Source organism: Gymnogyps californianus, chromosome 12 (assembly GCF_018139145.2).
Source record: "Gymnogyps californianus isolate 813 chromosome 12, ASM1813914v2, whole genome shotgun sequence".
NCBI classification, from domain to species: domain Eukaryota; kingdom Metazoa; phylum Chordata; class Aves; order Accipitriformes; family Cathartidae; genus Gymnogyps; species Gymnogyps californianus.
This window is the reverse complement of record NC_059482.1, coordinates 21,731,623-21,753,704: the sequence shown is the minus strand read 5'-3', so window position 1 is coordinate 21,753,704 and position 22,082 is coordinate 21,731,623. Positions and strand designations below refer to the sequence as shown.

Below are 22,082 nucleotides of genomic sequence, written 5' to 3'. Positions count from 1 at the left end.
GGGGAATTTTTGCATGTCAGTTTGAAAGTAAGTTTGAAATCCCTGAAGAGGTCACACACTACAAAGGAATTCACCACGCACAAAGGAGAGCACACTCGAAGAAGCGACATCTACGTTCAACCTACTACACCACATGCTCAAATCCTTAATTCTCTTACACCCTTTCCTGACTCTCCGCTCCAAGGTTTCACAGCTTCCGTATCACCCTGAATGGGGGAGCTTGCTCTGACAACCTGTTTTAAGGTGTAAAGGTTTTGGACTTTCACCTTCCCTGCCTTAGGGACATCCGACTCCTTCTGCATGCTGAGAACGCCTGGATCATGAACTGGCAGACCAAAGACTCAACCGAAGGCATGACCTGAAGCAACTAAAGCAGCAGAAAGCAAACTTAAAACAAGAATCAGGCAAGGTTTTGAGCTCATATTTACACTACTGATGCTCGCCGTTTAACTAGAAAAGAAAGCGCCCAAAAAGGGTTCTAGATCATAGAGAAAGTGTTCATCATGGCTGACAGGGCAGACATCAGTGCAAGGTTGTGTTTGAACTCCAGATGGAAAGATGCTGGAGCAGAACGACCATGACAAGTATGCAGGTGGCAGACGCAGGGAAAATGTTTAACAGATCTTTTTCAAGTAAATAAAGAGAACCTTTGCTTTTGATTGTGCTCACAACAGGAAGAAGAAAAAGAAGAAGATGCAAATGCGTGCAATACAATTCAGCATCCCCCCACTTCTTTACCATTTACCATCAGTGTTTGAATCAGCGCATTTTGACACTTGAAGAAGGGGTGAATCCCAGCTGCACTGTCTGAAGCATCTGTACGAGGAGCATGATGCAGAGAGCTTTGCTGAAGGAAAGCAATTTATAATCCCACTGCCACACTCCCTTCATACCCCCTTCATTCCTTCTATTCAATCCCTTCAGCTGAGGTGCTACCAAGAGAGAGAAGTAAGAAGTGCAACAGATTTGAGGAGAAAAACAGAAGACACCTTCTCAAGTCTGGCAGGAGCTGCTGAGATGCTTTCTCACCACCAGAAGAAAACCCAGTGTTTCTTGTATTACTGCCAGCACCACAGGTGAGACAAATGCTGGGTCTTTTCCTCCAATTTCAAAATAACCACGGGCAGCTAAAACCACAAGATGTTGTCCCCTCCTGCTGCTCAAGTTCCCCAAACCAACACAAGTTTTACATGAACCTTGCCAGATGAGCTTGACCAAGTCACACAAACAAAGGGAAGTCAAAGAAAATCCCCAAAGAGATTGTACACTGTGCAGCTGAAACAGAAGCAGCATTTCAACCCTGCTATTAACATCAAACACTAACATCTGTCCTTGTTAGAAATCAGTATTTTCACTAACAAAAAAAATGAAATCCCATTCCTTTATAGAAGTGAAACACACATGTTGATCTTCAATTATATTTATAGAAGGCCATTTAGTTTCAGTGACCCCACGCAAAAAAAATCCAATCCCAACAACAACAACAAACTTACCAGCACTACTGTCATCTCAGTGATCTGATGATTGAATCTACTTGACTCCCTGTTAGGGAAAAAAAAAAACGGTGGAAAAAAGGGGGGCAGTGACAGGCTGGACTACACCAAAACCTGTCTCTTGGCTGCTGCTCACACAACGCTATGTCTCGTGCCAGTGAGGTAGCTGATCATTCTATTGCTGTGGGCATCGACGCCCCGACCCCTCTACAACGTGATATGCGGAGAGCAGGGTGAAGTCACAGCGTTCGTCTGAACTACAGGCAGCAAATAACCTCCTGTCCCATGCCTTAGGCTGGAGAGGAGAGAGGAAGGGCGTAGTCCTCAGGGGTTCACCCGAACCCTTCCCATCACCATAAGGCTAGGGCCTCTGGTGGGGTTCACTCCTATACAGGCTTCCCATGGACTTCTGGATGCATGCTCAGCACTGTGCTTCATCCACTGGGGCACGGGGGAGCCTGGCAAGCAAAGGGTTGAAGGAGGGAGACAGACAGGATCGGGAAAGCTTGAAAATTAAAGTTTTAAAATATACAAAATGTAACACACTGGAAAAAGTTTAAAAGTTGCGAGACAAGAAAGGAAAAGAAAGAAATATATGGGGTGAGGAGAAAGGACCGGAAGATGGTGGGAGAAGACTCCAGCTTGGGAAGAGGAGCGGGTCAGGTCTAGTCAGCACTACTCCCTCTGGTAGCCACTCAGTTCCACCTCGTCCTTGCGGCGACGGTGCGTGAAGAGGGAGCTGAAGGGGTAGAGCTTGGCTTTGGCCTGGAAGCGCTGCCCAGCAATGTCGATCTCATACTCGCCCTGGTTGATGAAGTCAGTTGTCACCACCAGCTCTTCTCCTGTCTTCTCGTCGAAGTGCTGCACGAAGCCGAGGCAGACGTGGCGCTCCAGAGTGTAGCTGTAGGCACTGCTGGTGGTCTTGCCCACGTAGCGACCGTTGCGGAAAATGGGCTCCCCCCACCAGGGCCAGAGGTCCATATCTGTGTCATGGTCCTCAAGAATGAACATGGTAAAGCGCTTGTACACACCGTTCTGCTTCTGTTCCAACAGCGCTTCCTGGCCAAGAAACTGCATTCCCTGCGGAGAAAAGGAAGCATCAGCTGATGAAAGGAACACGAACTGTAGCAGCTGCTGAGTTTTAGCACACAAGCTTACTTACGCAAGGTGAATTTGCGCTTGGAACTCATGCCCTATCAAGACAGGCTGCTTCTACATGCAAGAAGCCCAGCTCAGACAGAAGCTTTCCTGTCATGTTTGTTGTTTCAGATGTTAAAAGACACGAAAATATTTGTGAAGTGGGCCTTTAAAAAATTAATTCTAATTTTCACTGTAGTGAAAACATGTCGCCATTCTAGTTTTTGCCATTTTTCTGGTTCCAGAAGTCTACCATGTTTTAGAAACCAGAGGGAAACTGTAACAACAGATGAAATTTGTGTCCCTAATCACTTCATTCCCTTCTCTGAATTATTTGATACAAGCATTCATTTTGGCTTGTGCAAAGATGCAAGAAAGAAGGCAACAAGCAAGTGACAGAGATGGCACCTGCCACCACAACAAGGAGGATACAACTCTACGCTGTTCTATGTTTTAAGAAAAATAGAGAACTCCCCTGTTTTAGTAAAAATAGAGAACACCTGTTCTTGGTGCCTATCCTCATATTTAACTTCATTAAATGCTACTTGGTGCACAGGCTGGCTTCTCCTTCATCAGATTGGGAAAACAGCTGGGAGAACAGCTCACGAACTCTGAGCATCTGTAAGGCACACAGCACCCTCCACCGTACTGAGCACTGCACACGTCAGCAGCACAGGACACTACACAGATCACTGGGAATGCTGCCCAGGAAGGAGGACAGAATATTTTTGATATTTCTAGCACCTTTTTGAAGTACAAGAATATAGGTTATAGTTCTGCACTGCACACAGCTCCATAAAAAAAAATGACACATCTGTCTGCTCGGATGGCAGTCTTTTCAGTTCAGTACTGCTCTCCCACCCACCCCAGTGCAGGAGGTGGCGTACCTTTTCCAGCTTGACCTGGAACTCGCGTCCACACTCCATAGGAGTGGTAAAAGCATCCAGATCCTGGCCCCAGAACGCAAAGAACTTCTCAATGCGCAGGCTGCGGAGCGCGTAATAACCGGCGTTCCGAATCCCATACTTCTGTCCCATGTTCATCACCTCATTGTACACGTGAAGGGCGTACTGCAAAGGAAGGGTGAAACACAGAGCTGCAGACTAACACCAGGAGAGAGCAACAGCATGTGACGCCACCACCGATGTTACTGTGCCCTGCTGCTGGAGCACAAGAGGTCTGCCTGACCGGAATGCAATGCAAAGCGGGGAAACTCACCCTGGTGCCTGCAGGCCGCTTTCCCATGGTACAAACCAGACATTTCATTACCCTGAGTCAACTCGGAAAGTGTTTCTGATTATGCATGCAAGCGACTGTTTTAATTAGCTAAGGCTACAGTGTACTCTTACCTCTATGGGGATATAAAGCATGAATCCAGGTTCTCCTGTGTGAGTGATACTCATCACACGGATGCCATTAGCATAGCCCACGCTCATCTCCTGCAGAATCAGAGGGGGTGAAATCATCCAAACTGGAACACAGCACAGAGATCCAGAAGGAGCACAATGCATAACGCAAACCACACTGGCCAGCCCTCTCTCCTCTTCCTCACTGCAGTTCACCACCGGCACATACTGTGGCAGCTGCATCCGCCCTGGCAAAGACCGAAACCCCTCGAAACCTCTCGACCGTTGAACCACAGCTCTCCCTAGTGACTACTTGCAAAGAATTTAAATTTAAAAATTCAAATAGTGATGTCACGTTATCCGGACTTCTTAATCACTTCATGACACTTGGCAATAAGCCTTGGAACTAGGTCAGGACACAGGCTTGTATTCTAGATACACGACAGAACTTGAATAGCAGCTATCTGCTCAGCCTTTTAACATGACAGGAGACAACGACTCCCGAGTTACTGATCCCACCTGCCCCTCTGATTGACAGCTTCATAATTGATTATATGAAATATGCCAAGATACCGAACGGCACCAAGCCTACAGTGAGTGGAATATTGAAAACAAATGCATATTCACCTATATATTTAGCAAACAGAACCCAAAGAGAAGTAGTTAAAGTGAAGCTAGTGAGTTCATTCCCAACCTAGCTCAGTTACCGCAGTAAACCTATACGTAAATCTAAATTCCCCTCTAACTATCCAAAACATAACTCTTCCTCTCCTTTCCCACATGCTTCAAAAAACCTAGCAGGGTGAGGAGGAAGGAAGCACAGTCACTCACCTTGCAAAAGAGAGAGGGAAAGTGGTCTGGAGTTACCGGGGCATATGACAACTCTGACAAGACATCCACAGCACGGGGGCCGATCAGATTGAGAGCTAAAGAGGGGAAGATAACAGTATCAGGATGAGACTGGAGACAACTGGCCCGGTGTCTAACTTGCATATGCGCATGCCCTAATTTCTAAAGTCTTAGTGTTTATTGAACTAATAGGTACATTTACATTTAAGAACAGAGGAAAGAGTCATTAAACTCTCTCTCCTGACAGTCCACAGGAAAGGAAAGCTGTCTCCCAGCTCATGGCTTGCTAGAAGGAAGTCTCTGAATTGCTGTTTTCATCCAACTGTTTGGAAAGGAGACCCAGTCACCACTCTAGACACTTTAAACATTTAATTGGCATGCAGCACAAGACACCATTTGTGATTTCAGGCTGTATTAGGAGGTCTGCTTTCAGTGATTTCTTACCCGTGTACTTCCAGGTCACGTCTTCCATGGTCAGGTTGCTGTCATCGGGCAAGCGGTTCTTCAGCCAGGCCCAGCAATGGACTTGTTGGTCAGTAGGGGAAATCATGAAGAAGCTGGAACAGACAAATTGAAACCAAGAAACAATGAATGGACAGCCACAAGATGATTCAGTTCACTCTTTTACCATGAACTGCTGGAGCCATTCAGCAGCTTCCAAGCTAACAGAAGACCAGAACAAGCTGGTTTGCGAAAACCACAGCTAAAGTCTCTGGATCAATGCCATCACATCTGTCATGACGAGAAACCCCAGCCTTCACGCATTAGCAGTAGTCTGGTGACAAGAAGTGACTAGAAGGGGAACACAGGCAGTGCTACAGAAAGTTCACAGGGTATCTCAAAAGTCACAATCGTTTTGCAGAAGGTATTCGCAGCTCTTCACGACCCGTGATTCTGCCTACTCTGACAGTCAGAAGAGTGCTTGGTTCACACAGCAATTTCTTGTTTCAGCAGAAGTCTCTTCACACACAATGGCGGTTATTATTAACAGTTTCCAAAAACAGAACTCCACTTGATACGTGAAAATGAGCTACTTGTCGTGCAAGTCTCTTTCATACAAACTGCGAGTTAAAGTACATTATTGACAGAGATAACATCTGCAGAAATGACTAGGCAAGGAGGAAAGCTACTGGTTTCACACAGAGAAGGACAATACTTTTAAGCAATACATGAATGCAGACAGAAGAGCAAGAGAAAGAAAAGCTGTTTCTAATTGAAAGAGCAGCAAAGAATGCTTTCACACCAATACAATGAAAGCACGCATGGAAAACGGTCCAGAGAAATAAAACCGACACTCAGCTGGGACATGCCCATGAAGAAGTTTTTAAAAATGAGAAAGTTCTTTTATTAAATGCCAAAGAGAGCCCAAACTGTTGAGTCTAAGGATGAGATCCTGTGATCATGTCAGTTTGCACCAGGGAGCACAAAAAAGAATCATGAGAGACTGCAGAGCTGAGAATTAGAGTACTCATACTGCAATGGAAGTTGAAATAATCAAAAAGGAGTACTTTCAGCATGCAATTCCAATCAGGAGATTGGCCAGGAGCCAATGAAGAACCGTTTGGTTTGCACTTTAAATGATGACCTAAATTAACAAATTCTAATGACTGCTGAAAACAATTTGTCTTTCAATTGAGAAATTAAACATCTGAAGGCTTAACATTTTGTAGAAATCTATGTTCATTTGTAGTCCCTGAAAAAGGCTTATTTTCCCCAACATTGGTAAATTCAGGAGCTCCCTCTCATTTGGGTTACTGAGTTAGGAACGTAAGTGGAGAATCAAGACTTTTCTTTTTTCTTTACAGAGGGGAAAAAAGTTTATGATCTCCATCAAGAGGTTCTTAAAGGCTCTAACACCCAAAGAGTGCCGGACAAAGATGCTGTCTGCGTACCTACCTGCGTTTGCTCAATCGTGCTATGCTGCAGTCATTCTCATAACCTCCTTTCTCATTAAGCATGCCTGTATGCACAACATGCCCAACTGGCACATCCAGGTCATTTGAGAAGAGATACTGCAGACTCTCCAGGGCCTCGTCTCCTGTGGACTACAGGAATTGAAAGGGAGAGAAAGTTAGACAAGCTGTCTGAGCGATACAAATCCACTGGGGCAGCTGAAGATCGCATCAACGTCCTGGCCCAAATTCTTTCAATTCATAATGATAGTGACACTGATGTCTCGAGAGTAATAGGATACAATGGTGACATGGTGCCGGAGGTCAAATTCTATTTATAGACTAAGCTGGTGTTTCTATAAACTGGGCCTTCGACAGACAAAAAGCAATCTATGCTAAATATTGTGGTACAACCTGAATTTGGTCATACAGCTTGACTTCCTCTATCTATCCTCAACAGGACACACAGAATTTTGCAAAAGCAGTCAATAATGAACTGAAGGCCACCTTTACCAGGCTGATGCTTTGTCACTTCCTAGGTACTTACGCTTATTTCAAACTTGGTAAAAGATGACATGTCAATGACACAAACCGCTTCCTTACAGCACTTGACTTCGGAACCCACGATATCAAACCAGTCCGGTTTGTAAAAGGTTTTGCTCTGATCCAAATCCAGCAGATCTAATGTAAAGAAGAATCAAAGTGACAATTCATAAACTGGATGAACTAGGATCTTACGTAGACCAATAGGGATGCACTAGGCAGAGGAAAATAGGATCTCACCTTTCCCAGGTGGGACAAAATACTTGACTCTCTCAAATCCATGCTTCTCCATCCACCTAGCTCCCTGTGCATCCAGACGGTCGTACAACGGTGAAGTACGCAGCTGCCTGCCAGTCTGGAAGTCCCAACGGGGAACTTTCAGATCACACATGAGGGCTGCAACAGTCACAAAGATCCATTATTAGGCAAAGTGATTATCTTTATCTAAAATTTTCTTCCAGATTATCAATACTTACTAATATTACTGAACCATTAATAAGATTCCCTCAAAACAGTTCTCACCTTCCTTTTCTGTTTTTGGAAAATCGACAAATCTGTTTTGATCCATTTATAGCTATTCGAAATCAGAGTAACAATATTTGCACAGAATGCTTATATTTATAGATACTTACGGTCTCATGACAATACTGTCAAGATAACAAAACCCCTCTATTTTTCATGAAGTCATGTTCAGTAGCATTAATTGTGCGCGATTCTTCCCTGACAGCGCACTATATCAGACACTTATCATTTTGACAATACTAATGCTGGGGTAGGCAGCCCACAGCTACAAGGATCATCTAATTCAGCTTCTTAAATATTGGCAGTTTAGCCTTTTCTAATTCTTGAAGCTTTTCCAAATGGCTCCTACACCTTTTCAGCCAATATAGAATATTCTTATTTAGAAAACAAAGTTAGCCTAATAAATGTTTAGCATCTTCCCTGGTTACCAGTGGGGAGTGATAACTCAAGGATGCTTGAACGCTTCTTTATAAATGTTAAGTTTCTACGTAGGTCATAACCTGCTTAAAATTGAAGATAAGCTGAATATTTCTTACTGAATACTTCTATTGGTTTTGCCTCATAGCTAATGATGTAATGATTTTATTGGCATTATCTGGCATCGGTACTCCTGAAAGAGTGGGTAGAGGGAAGAACAGATTAGAATGGGAACATAACACTGCAGAAATCGAATACAGTACTTATCTTGTAAAAACTAGAGTGATTCTATAGCTATCAGAATTGAGATTTGTATTGGAAAGCAACTGCAGAATAATGCCAAGAGTATAAAGTAATTTTTCTGGGAGGAAGGTCAAAGCATAAGGTTTTTATTTCCTGGATACAACAGGGCTAAGAGGTTTACCCAGCTTCTCTGCTTTCACCCAAACACATGTTTTTAGTTTAGACTTGGTATTCAAATAATTGTTCCTGTTTTGCAACTTGTGGAGCACTTCATACTTCTATTTGAAACTTGAAAAGAAGTTGTCCGCATTACCTCAGGACAGATAATCAAACAATAGGAGGAAACTAAGTATGGCTTTAGACAGGAACAATGACATCTCAAATTTATTCTGCAAGGTATTTATCGCAAACTTAGACAGGAGAAAGCAGAATACATCTGTGAAGACTTCCTGAATGATGTAAGATAGCTGGATCACACACTCATAAGTTGGAAGTGACGATATTTCCACACTGTAACGACGTGCAAAGAATAACAATGTTTGAGACAGCGTAATATTCCCAGTTAAGACCTTGGCATTGTTTTATTAGGCTGGGGTCCTACACAGATATGCACAAATTTCCCCATACCAGAGGCAAAGCACAGAAATAGGAGAGAGCACGGTACCAACAGCATTTCTTTAAGAAAAGTTAATAAGAACACTGCTAATACAAAAAAATCCCATCCTTTCCTTTCTCCTGGGAAGAGGCTGTATTGCCACAAAGGAGGCCAGGAAGAAGGAACATGGTTCTCAGAGTGATGACAGAGGAGGGAGAGTGCAGCAAAGAGGAAAATCTTGGACACCCTGGCCAGCACTGAATGCAGAGACCTCACTTACGCATTACTTCCATCACACGGTGACGGAGGAAAGTACGACTGCTCTGAAGGGCACCGAAACGTTTCAAATCCAGAGGCCAGACATTTTCTTTCGGATACCCATTTACCATCCACTCTGCCAGGTACCTGATGGAAGAAGTAAAGAAAGACTGAGATATCAGCCAATGTCTTAAGGGAAAGAGTCTAGCTTTGAAGTCAGAAGCAAGGCAACTTGGACATGAGAATTTCTTGCAGTAGGGAGAGAGAAGACAATTAACATGGTCTTCTAAATACTAGCAGATTCTGGAAGGTTTCCCTTCATAAAACCCATCCACCAGATTTCCAAATTATTAATTTCCCATTAAGATGAAACATACAGGGCGGCAGGAAGTTAAGGACACATGGTAAATGAAGCCGTAGCCTGGACAGGTAGCCTGGCTGACACTGTGTCAAAACTCGGGCTACGCTACAAAAGGAGGTGCCGAGTATGTTTAGGTTGGAGTTAGGAGGCTGACTGCTTTGTCATTTTTCAGTACCTGGTGTAGGCTCAGCCACAAACCATCAGTGACAGCATTCATTTCAGCACGAGGTGCCAGCCAAGTTATGTTTAGCTACACTTCTAGCAGTGAAGGAGGAAGGCATGCTCCAGAGCTAAAGGACAAAGGCAGCTCAGACCAAAGCAGAGCAGAAGGATCTGTTCACAGTCAGTAAACAGAAAAACAACAGGGTTTGAGACTGATCATTGAAAGTTACATTAGCAAGCTAAGCTGCTTACCTTGAGGCTGTAGCAACAGACAGACAAATAGTGCCTTTACCTTCAGAAACTATTTTGATTCTTAGAGAATCTCACTGCAAAGATTCTCTATATTTTAGATGACAAAAAAAATCACGAGCTGCTCCCCTGGTGAGTTAAATTATTAGACAACAGACAGAAACTAGTGGAGACAAACACAGATACTAACACCTGCCACAAAAAATGAGCAGCTTGTTAAGAAGGCTGTATGGCAGAAGGGATGCTGGGTTGCCAAAACCAAATGGCAATCAGAGGGAGTGATGATCATTCTGCAAGCAACTTTGCTGCTGGGATCACACTTACATGCCTGTCAAAGTATTTGCATTAACACAAGAACTGGATTTTACTGGGAAATGATTCCAGCCCTAGCTCACTGGCAGAGGACAGTCCTTAACAGTACTGGCAGCACTGGCATCACATATGCGGTGCTTCATCTGCATCACATTCACTCTGCTTTCAGAGAAATTAACTGCTGTGTCAACTTGAATGATCTAAGGACTTCAATCAAATAATAAATTAAAGGGGATCATGGAGTACAGAAGATGAGGGAATATATGCTTTGCTAAGCTTTTATCTCTTCCTGGTAGATAAAAAAAATTAGACCAGTTAGCTCTAAGGAAGCTTACTTGATCCCCCCCAGGCTGCTGATCACTGAGATGTGATGCCTGAGGAGAGGTGTGCAGGATAGGAGGAGAGTCCAACACAGATTTGGAATACACACAAGAGAAGATAATCAGAACATGGCAACTGCTCCTCTCCTTCACTCAAGTTGGAAACAGAAGAGGAGTCTTTGTCAGAGAGGAGGTGAGAAATACCGACCAGAACATTCTACATAGAAGGATCACCTGAGCAGCCTCTTTTCTTGGTTAAAACCTTACTTACACACATAACAGTGATAAACCACTTACTTGCCTGCTCCCCCACCATATGAGATACCAGCTGAGTTCATGCCAGCCAGAACGAAGTAGCCCCGCACGGTGGGCGACTCCCCCATGATGCACCGCATATCTGGTGTGAAGGACTCCGGGCAATTCACTAACTGCATGATCTGCAGAGCCTCCAAATCCGGCATCCTGCGCAGAAGGGCACTCAGAAGCGGCTCTAGGACCCAAGACAAACAGAAAAAAGACAAAAAGTCACAGCCTTCAGTCTTGACGCATTTCAGCTACTTCACCTTCAAACTGGGCAGCACGACGGAGGCATGCTGTTATCTGAACAGATGGAAACTGCTTCCACGTTTCGATACAGTCACAGGATAAACCGTTTACCTGCTGGAATCAAACTACTCGAAATGGATCACACAGCATACCATAAAAGCAGCCATACCGATCCAGACCAAGGGCCCAGTATTCTTTTCAACAGTGCAAGAGCGTGTTCAGTTTTGTTAGGGAAAGCAATAGGAATAGACACAAAATAGATACCTAGCGAGGAATAAGAACAGGCAAATCTATATGACGCTTTTCCCACACACTCTGCCAACCTCTGCTTACCATCAGCTCAGAGGATTTCCTAAAAACCTGGTATATTTTCCCTATTTAGTAACCCCTAAATTGATCTCTAAGTACTTGACCAGTCTTCCTCAAACTCATGAAAACACCCTACAGATGCTGACAAGGAGTTCCACATGTTTAGTATTTGTCATATGAGGAATCACCTCCTTCTGTTTTGAAAGTCACACTCAATTAACTTTTTCTGATGCCTCCCAGTTGGCATAACAGAAGAGACAGTGAACAGGAGATCCCCACCTATCCTGTCCACCTCATTCAAGATTTCATAGACCTCTGTTTATTTCCCTTCTGTCATCTCTTTTTCCCAGCCCACTCAGTCATTCCTCGCTTGGAAACTGTTCCAAGCCTTGATCAGCCTCTTGCTGCTCTTTCACCAGGCCTTCTCCAGTCATACGATACCCTCTGGAGATAGCGAGCCTAGAACAACACCTAGTACCTGGCAAACCAAGGATTTTGTGTTGCATAATGATCGTGTTTTCTGCTCCTTTCCTAATAATTCCCAACTTGTCTTTTGCTCTGACTGCTACTGAGCTGAGGTCTTCACAGAACTAATACAACCCCAAGGTCAGTTCAAAGCCCATCATTTTGTATGGTGAAAATAAGACCATCCCCACACACTCCCATGCACTTGCGTCACTTCACATTTATCCTCATTGAATTGCCTTGCCACTTCATTGCCCAGTCATGCTGGAAAGGTCTTTCGGCAATTCTTCACAGCCTGACATTTGAGAGCTTTAATAAAGGGATAAGCTATCTACTTTGTTTTTCTTGTCCAGAGGTTACATCTGCATAGCAGGCCAGATAAAAGCCCTCAAGATTCAGCACTAATAACACTCCTCAGCTTTACACACAAGCAGTAAAATAATCAGATTTCACATTACCTAAGAAGTTACAAACAGAAACAGTCTTTCTGACCTGCTCTTTCCCTTCCCTCTCCCATGCATTAGGATTCCAGAGTGAGAGCCTGTAGTTAGACTTTTTTTCTTACTGATAAAAAGAGAGGGATCAGTGTTAGATTTGTTCTCATATCCAGCCCAACATTTAAGCAACTGTACAGGCTATTTTAAAATCAAAAGGTGTTCCAACGAAAGAGATCAAAGCAGTAATGCAAGAGCTCAAACCACAGGAACTGCAGCCCTAGAAATGGATCAAATATTGGCTGAGTAAGCTCCGACTCTGCTCAACTGTTTGGTATGTTTGAACTGATAAAAGGGTAATGCTGGAACATAGCATGCAGTTGCTTCCGAAACTTGGGCAATTTGTGGGTGCCAGCAAGCAGTGCCTTTTCATTTCAGCAGTACCTAGAAAACCAAAAAGGAAGTGGGTGCAGAGCTTGAGCAACTCATTAGCGAAGCTATTATCTTCAAGCAAGTCTGCAGGCATCTATAGATCTAAAAACCTTTAGCATATGCCAGCACAAAACTGCACGCCATCCTGGCTCCACCCCCTGGAGTTTAAACTTTTATGGTATTAATATGGTATCTCACAGAAATGAAAGTAAAATTAATCAATTTAACCTGGGGAGTAGCTGGAAGAACATACTACCACTGCAGAAAGAAATCAGTGAAAATCCATCCGTGCCTAGAGTCAGAAGCATGCGCATTCACAAGGGATGCAAAGAGCTCTGACACAAGGGAAAACTGAATCCCTGAAAAAAAGGCAGATTTGAAGATGAGAGGGCACACACAAACTCACCAGGCATAAAAGAGGGGGAAAAAAAAAGGGACTCATAGACCATGCTATGTTCTTTTCTACAGAAAGAGCCCTCCATGTAAAAGTACATATAGAATATAAAACCAGAATCAAATAAAACGGGAAGAGAAAGACAGAACATGTGGAATGTAATAAACCACCACTGTCAACGGTGGGATGAAGTCTGGGAAGCAATAATACCAAGTTCTGTCCACAAAGGAAGCACCACCAATGGAAATGCACTTGGCAGTCACTGCTGGAGAGAGCTGCAGAAATAAAATACCGCGGCTATGTGGCAGGTCAACAGTGTTCATCTACAGTGTCACAAGAGGAGCAGCATGTGGCACTGACAGTCAAAAATCAAATGAAATGGAAGAAGAGTGCTGGAAAGTTTATGTAGTACCTCGCTGCAGTAGAGGAAATTAATACATGCTGAGGGTTAGCGGGTGTTTTTAAACACTACACAGATATCAATGTAGTCCTTGGTAAGGGGTTTTACGCAAATTACTGACAAATGAAGAGATGAATGAATTTGAGAGAACATTCACCTTTCCCACACCTTTCAGGTAAAGGCAGACACATGCTAGCTGGTCAACAACAGCCTGCGTTGTTGCTAACTCTGCCTTCTGCTGAAGCCACGTGTTTCATTGCCGTGGGCATCTTTCCTCCCTAACATACCAAAATGATCCCAGTCTTCTTGAAGGTTCTGAATCTCCAGCTGGTTCCGTCCCTCCGTGAAGAGAGGTTTGGGGTTTTTCTCAAAGCCTCCCGAGAGGATGCCACCTTGCCAGTTGCGTATGTAGATCCTGCCATCTGGGTCTACAATAGCTGCAGAGGAAAGAAAAGAGGTGGGAAGGGAACTGAGAGAAGGGATAGCTGTCTCGGGCTGTTGTTCCACAAACACCAACGATGGGGTCTGGTGACAGGCTGGGCCAAGCTAGCAGCCTCCTGCCATGAGAAGGGACAGTCTCAGTCCCCCAACCCCACACTTTCACACCATGTTGGTTCTCACGTGACACCTCAGTGAGCCAGTTCAGATTACTAAACCAGGATTAACTCCCACCGCAACCATGCATGTTAACTTTTGGGCAGCACAGTAAACTGAATTGAACCTGAAGAGCACCCAAGCCAGCAGGACAGTGTTACCAGGAGTGGGAGGACACAAGAGGGAGTCAGATCCCTTGCGGCACCAATAAGCTATTACACTGGCTTAGTTCCACTGGAACTGCACCCAAGACCAGACCTGGCACCAAGAGATGTCCTGCCCTCCCCCTCTTTCTCTTCTTATATTAAGAACAGTTAATTTCAATGGGGATGCATCACTGATCCAGTTTGCTGCAGGCCACCAGCACAAAGAAGGTGGGCAGCACTGGGGTGAGGACAAGCAGTCAGGTCTGGATTGCTTCTTCCAGTGGTAGTGTCAACTTGAAGCATTTATGATACTCCACCTGACATGTTCCATAGCAATTTTTTCCACGTACAGGAAAGCTGTGAAAATATATATATATATATATATGTGCATTTTTTTTTAATTACTCAGTCAAGTAAAAGTGAAGCACTCAGGGACTCTGGTCAGAGAGCTGAATTCCCTGGAGAGTATATACATTACTTGCTAGAAGCAGAAACTCTTGCTAACGACTGAGTGTAAATAAGCAAAGCTTTCTACTTCCCAACCACAGTTTTCAAACACAAGGGCTTTTTTTTAAGAGATCCAAAAGCCAGAACATGGGGGAGGAGCAATTACCTCAAGTGTTTGGTTGCCCCTACAGCTCATAGACATGTAAATGCCATTGTAAAGCCTTAGCTTCAGTTGGAGGAAAGGAATAGATGGGCCACTTGGGGACAGCAGCCTGCAAGGAAAACATAGTGCCAAGGCTAGCACCCTCTCTAGCCCACAAATGCAACAATCCAATTCTCAGACACACCTACTAGTCAAGGTAGAGTCAAGGTCATTCTCCTGCTAAGATGACCGACTCTGAAAATCAATTTCTGCAGCAAAAGCGTTCCCAAGAGTAAGGAAAGAGATTCTACCACTGCAAAATGGATATTCAGAGCAATTCAGCTAGAATGTACTTCACAATCCCAAATGAGCTGAGAACTGATAGCCCTTAGCTGGCCCTTAGGTCATAAACTATGGGTCGCCTTGGACAGGCAGATATAATTCACCAAGAAAAGTGAGGGAGGGCTGAAGAATCCTTACTTGGTAAGTTGCTTGCCAGAGGTTCCTTCAAAGGATGTGTCAGGAGGTAGAAGTGTTCACAGGCATGGAGTGGGATATTGACTGGTTCCTCCCCAGAGTGGCCCAACTCATAGGCCCACTGAAATAAAAAGTGCATGTTAGAATGCAAAAGAAGAAAACTAACTCCAATAAAAAAAAGGCAGGATAAAAGCACAGGTCCTCTCTGTGGGTTTGCTCTCATAAAAGGTCAAATAAGATTTGGTTTAGTCCCCTAAATCTTAAACAGACACACATTTTTTCTCTTTGCTTAGAATTTGAACTGTTTAGGACAAAGACTGTTTTTCTGTTCCTCTCATAAGATCTAGAAAAGTGGGGCCCTGATTCGAGACTAAGAAGTATCAACTTACAATACAAAAGCAAAGTAAGATCTGTACACCAAAGTCAACACTAGGCTCAGCCTCTAGAAGCAGAATAGTCAAGGATTTAGGTGCCTGTACTGCTAAGACCCCATACTAACAAGGCAGCCAGCTGCTAGCTGAGAAAGAGCAATTGTCAGATGTATTTTCACAGCGGAGAAGAAATGACACTAAGGAAAAAAAAGAAAAAAAAAAGGAATTTTTGGGGTGGGGGTGTGTGTGAAAGGGAGAGAGAAGGGTCGAGAGAGACTTAACTTGTCTCGCTAAGAGCCAAAGCAAAATTCTTCCTGTCAGAAGGGTGCACCCCCCAGGAGAAAGACCATGGGCAGAGCTGTACCAACAAGCTGCAGGGTGCTCCTCAGCAGGTTAACGTCCAGCCTTTGGTGCCAAGCAAATAGCAAGCACGGCTCTCCTCCTTCACACCCCTGCTGGTCTAAGAAGCTGAATAACATGACTTTGATCTACTCCAGTAAACCAAGCCAAAACCCAAACCGTAAAAAACCAAGCCAAACCAAAAACAAAACCCAAAAAGGAAAACAAAAAAAGCCCTGAGGAAAGCGCACGTGTTCTTAACCAAAGGAAAAAAAAGAAAGAAAAATTTTAATAATTCAACCTGGCCAGCACAGTTGACGAAGTACTGGCACCGAATCTGTCCTCTGTCGGTCTCAACTCCAGTCACACGACCCTTCTGGACTGAGACATGACTGACACTCGTCCGTTCATGAATCTGGACACCTGAAGAGGACAGAAGAAAGTCAGTATACCACAAGCCTTCTTTCTAATGTGTCAGGCTGCTAACATTAAACGCTTAAACTCAACCTAAATGCTTATTTTCTCTTTAAGACAAAATTTCTATTCTTGACCCAGTCATTCTTAAGTGAAACCCTGTTATTTGTAAAACATCATGCATACAATTTGTACGCAATTTAAAGGCTGAGACTGTGAAGAGTTACAGTACTTGTTCCCATGTGACAATCTGGGTGATAAATACACCCTAGTATCAAGAACATGAAAAAAAGAGTCTCAACTATGGATTTCTTTCCATTACAATTCCTTTATGCAATAAAGTCTGTAGTTTCAGATGGAAAGACTGGTTCTTTTACGGGAAATCAGTCATTTTGTGAAAAAAATCAATTAACAGTATGCAAAAAAAGCTGGAGTAAAAGAAACTAAGAGAGGTATCTTCCTAAGTAGCTTCTTCCAATCTCATGGACTTTCCTCCGTGATGAGCTTCACCTCTGTTATCATATCTAACCTTTCTCCCACTTTTAGACCACTCCAAATTTGCCAAAGTGCTGGGCAAACAGCATTTATTACTACACTTCCAAATCCATTTCCAAAGCATATGTGCCCAATGAAATATTCCACAAGGACTCAGTCACACCTTTTCATTTGTAGGTAATTAAAACTCTTTTGATCTATAATTTTGAGTCAGGTCCTACGAAGGATTGTTTTCATGATAAAAGAGTGTGTCATTCAGAGAAATATATAACCAGTAAGGACAACAAAGTGGTGCTTGATCTATCACAGCAGATCTGTAAAGATTCAGTATGTTAAAAAAAATTCAGCCTGTTTTTTGAGAAAAAATAGATTTTAAAGAACCTGAGCCTTATAGAAATAACCAAGTTTTGGTCTTCAGCGCTCAGTTAGAATACCAAAAGAGATGCGGAACATAATTTTCTTTTATGGAAAGAAGATAACCATCATGCAGGAGAGCACTCTATAGGTAAAAAACCCTCGTACCGTTCCGTGAGGCAGCGGTTGCCAGAGCCAGACTCACATTGGCAGATGACACAAGGGCATCTTCTGGCACATACATGGCCCCCACAAGGTCATGGATGTTGATCAGTGGGTGGAGCTGTGCCACTTGCTTTGGGGTGATAATTTCACAAGGTATCCCCATTACACTGCCACAAAACATAAGAAAAATGCCATCATTAGTCTTGCAGGAGAGCTGGTGCAAACTTAAGATCAGTTATATTTCCTGCTTATACGTACTTCAGTGATGAAGCAATGCGTTTCAGAGAGATTAGTCGATCCTGAGTCTGAGCCAGTGAAATAGAGCCTGTCTTCACGTACCCTATAACAATGACCAAAGTCAAGTCAGATTTGGACAGGATCTTGAATTCCGTTTAATCTCAGACCCATTGCTTTAATATAATTGCAGACCCATGGCTTCCACTACTCAGGAGCCTGGAAATCCCAGATCCTTAAATAACTTTAAACACTTATCAGCTAGTAATTAAAAACTGCATTAGTCAGCTTTTCAAAAAAGCAATTTAATTTTGACTTGTGTTCTAACTCTTTCTACTACACTGACTCGTGTTTATAAAAAAAATTAAACTTCACACATGGTACCTATTAAAAGAGAGAGAGGTTACTGGCAAAAAAGTGATCTAATAACTACACAGAAGAATAAAACCTCAACAACTAAATGCAGACTTTTTGTGACTCCATCACCTGCAATAGGTTAATACTAATCTTATTTACAGGCACAGTTATTAACCTCTGCTGAGTCTGACAGATATCACAAGTCCTTGTCAGCAGAAAACTTTCAGTGACCAAGCTCTTCCTATCAGGTACGTGCCTGAGCATTTTGGAGGGAGAGGGAGAATTTCAACACATTTTCTTGTTATTTCCAGGGGGAGACTAGAGTAAGATACCTTGCTTTGCCTATGCTTCAGTGCTTCTGTTAACCACTTTCTCTTTTTGAGAAGTGAATCGGTGCAGAAAATGGGCCATTTGCACCAGTCACTGCAATATATTTTTTTAGTGTCCTTGTGAAAATTGACCTATGTCTGCCCAAGTTACAGACAACATAAAAACTGTCACAGTTTGCAGGTAGTCTGCCTTCGGTTTGCCCATCTGATACCCTTCTTCCCATTCTTCTGATTACATTAGTAACATCCCTTTGCATCTGATTCAGTCCAAACTTATCGTTTCTAAACGGAAACCACCAACTCTTAAGACGCTGTAAAACTACATTCATGTTTCAGCGTCAATATTTTGATTCAGTTTCCCAAAGATCACTCCATGATCACACTTTCAGTACCTGTTTTTACTCCGGTCTCTTGTTCCAGCTGCTGGTAGAGCTTGTTAGAATAGTCTGCCATCTTCAGCTCTATGGACGCGTGCCTGGCTGTGCTCACGATGCCAGCGCAGAAGCGAGTGGTACCAGCAGCCAACCTGCAGAAGTTGCAAAGAAGGTCTCATGCGGCTGACAGGCGGAGAGGCGAGCATTCCCCATCAGGCTGCTCCAGCAGCTCTGCCGACAGCACAAACCAGACAGCAACCTCTCCCCCTGACGTATCGGACCCAAAGCCCCGAGCTGGATGATGTAGGGATAATGCAACCTCTAGAATGCTCTTCCTTTAGCTCACTTTTGAAAACGCATTGTATTCCAAAACCAGTTCTCTTTAACTAGTCCTAAACACTGAAATTTTTCAAAGAAAGCACTTTAAAGCTTAAGTCGACCTGCCTACCTGATTCTTTCTTTCTCCAAAGCAGGATTTCCCTCAAATGAAAATTAACTTGGATTTGAGTCTTGCACCTTTGCAGTTTACAGTAAGAACAAGTCCCTCTTACTGTGCAGCAACTGCCACAGACAGGTACACAGATTTCTTGTCCCTTTTTAAACTGCCCTTAAACCACTGTCCGTCTAGCTATTTGGTGAAGGCCTCCTGTAGAGATAGAAACCTATTAAAAACTCCCTGCAGCATAGATAGGTGAGGACAAGACAATTAGATTTATCCAACTCATCTTTCCTGCTGCTAAAGCAATCCTGCATTTTTCCACTTGCCTATGCAAGCCTTTGGCAAGACTGCTTTCGGCCTAGCGTGTCCGTATTCTCTCAGAAATTCAACCTAAGAATGAGCTGAGTAAGGTATTCTTTTTGCTACATCCCTACTCAGTGACAACCGAAACAGCCGAAGCATGGTCTCACCATGCTGTGCTTACCATAAGACGTTTCTGCTAATGCAATGTTGTTCTTTTTCCTTGAGCACGCACACAGACTGAGCTTGTACAGCATCTAACTCAATGAAGATCTATAACGGGCTATTCATACCCCACTCCAAGCTAGTAAAGATTACATTCCCTTACAAATGAAGCCTAGCACCTAATTTCACTTGGAAGGACATCACTCACAAGGTCTCAGATGAGACTACCCAATTTCCTCTCTTTGCAACTATACAGAACCTGATACTACCTGCTTCCCAGCCATGCAAAGTCAAGGAATCACAGCTAATTATTCTTGAAGGCAGCATCAGGCGGGAAGCTCTAAGCTAGACAGTAAATATTCTCAGTCCAGTTGTTGCAATAAAACCCTCTTCAAACCCCTAAAGTCTTAGCACTGTCTCGTACCCAAGGTCCCCAAATTGCTTAATGAAAACAACACGGATCTACCTCCGAAACAGAAATCTAAACAACATGTACGGGCTGCACAGTCAGCTTTCAACAGGATCTACGTACTCTGCCACAGACCGCAGATCCAACTCACCGAGGAGCGCACGAAGGCTTGTATTCAGCCAAACTGTAACGGCCTTAGCTGTCTTACAGACAGGCACTAAATCCTGCAACAGACAAACTAGATAATCCGAGCCTTTAACCAGCTTACAGGGTGCTGATTTAGTGGTTTGCTTATAACCTACACGTCTCCATAATCTCTTTTGAGCTTTGCTAGTGATGTAATGCTTCATATACGTATTACGTCCTACTTCTAGAAATGGTCAATAGGGGCTGGGTGATTTACACGGATTTCTAGTTCTCTTAAAACGGTCCGTCTTTGCCAGCTGCACTGTGGTTTACATCATTACCTGCGATTACACCAGAACAGATGGACATCTCCCGAAGGAACTGTGGTCCACGGAAAACCCACGGCAGGGCAGAGTTCTCCTGATGGGAACTGCAGCCCGTGGAAGACCCACGCTGGAGCCCAGTACTGATCAGACCCTCACCGTTCACCCCCCGCGCTGCTTGGGGCAGAGTGGGGGGTGGGGAGAATAGCCTGGCATGCAGGAGTGAAGTTGAGCATGGGAAAAGAAAGGTGGTGTTTTAATGTTTGGTTTTTTGTTTCTCACTACCTGAATCTATTTTAACTGGCACGAAATAAAGTAATTCTTTAATGATTTTTAAATGAATTCCCCCTAAGGCAAGTCTGGTTTGCCCACGGCCATAAATGGTAAGCATTCTCCATATCTTTATCTTGATCCATGACCTTTCTCAGCCTACTTTCTCCTCGTCTTGCTGAGGAGGGAAAGTGAGTGGCTGTGGGGGAGTTTGGCCCTTAACCAAGGCTAACCCACCACAATCACACAAGGGATACCCTTCATCTTGCAGGTCTGCCCTGGCTTGGGAAGAAGTAGTAAGTGTCATTACTAATGTTCAATATAAACTTATTCTGTGGGTCCAAGTCCGGGTGAAGAGGTAGAAATAACACATTACAGCAGATGCTGCTACGCACAGAAGTCCTGTTTCTTTGGTTTTGTTACCAGAAATCCTTACCTGCCCTGCTCAAGTAAGACTATATCCTTCCAACCCATCTTGGAAAGGTGATATGCCACGGAGGTGCCCATGATTCCACCACCACAGATGACAACCTGCGCCTGTGCTGGCAAGGAAACCGGGTGAGGTTCTGCCATACTTGAGGTACTTCGCCGGGAGCAGGTCATTCTTCTCCATTTTGGGTTAGCCACCCGCCACCGGACATCTGACAGTAATCGGGGAAACATCCCGGCAGCTACTTGTCAGTTTTCTTAAAGCACCACCTAGATACGTCCAGACGTTAATTCAGTACCACTCCTTCTAGGAAGGAAAAGATGACAATCACGTTACCGCTTATCTTACTATATACAAGGTTGGCAGCGGCAAACATCACATGGTGCGTCGGGTATAAGCAGACATGGGAAAACTGATGAGTAAACAAATAGGAGAGCAGTTATTCAGTCCTGAAACAACAGTCTTGCTACTAAGACTTAAACTTAGATCACATAACGGGTACAGAGTGTAACACCTTCGGTTTTGATGGCAGCGTAACTTCACAATGAGCAAAGAACCAGACAAAAGCTGGAAAAGAATGGTGAGAACGCTCTCACACCAACAACAGGTAGATCAGAGAAAGCCAGCAGGCACAGAACACGCTCTGAAATCTTTCATAAAGGCTGAGGTTAATAGGGCGCAAAGAAGCTTGATTATGAACGTT

The 22,082-nt window shown here is 43.7% G+C and overlaps 1 protein-coding gene across 1 annotated transcript; it reads right to left on the bottom strand.

The window, feature by feature from the left end:
* Window positions 1–1,176: 1,176 nt before the first annotated feature.
* On the bottom strand, window positions 1,177–21,484 carry PDPR (pyruvate dehydrogenase phosphatase regulatory subunit). The gene is made up of 17 exons (XM_050903886.1): window positions 21,386–21,484; window positions 18,936–19,069; window positions 17,882–17,963; window positions 17,627–17,790; window positions 16,497–16,618; window positions 15,489–15,606; window positions 13,967–14,116; window positions 10,997–11,189; window positions 9,318–9,442; window positions 7,501–7,656; window positions 7,265–7,398; window positions 6,722–6,870; window positions 5,270–5,382; window positions 4,808–4,902; window positions 3,980–4,069; window positions 3,518–3,700; window positions 1,177–2,573 (listed from the first exon to the last, which is right to left on the bottom strand). The coding sequence occupies exons 1-17, from the start codon at window positions 21,454–21,456 to the stop codon at window positions 2,169–2,171; spliced, it is 2,484 nt and encodes an 827-aa protein (XP_050759843.1). The 5' UTR covers window positions 21,457–21,484; the 3' UTR covers window positions 1,177–2,168.
* Between the last annotated feature and the right edge of the window lie 598 nt (window positions 21,485–22,082).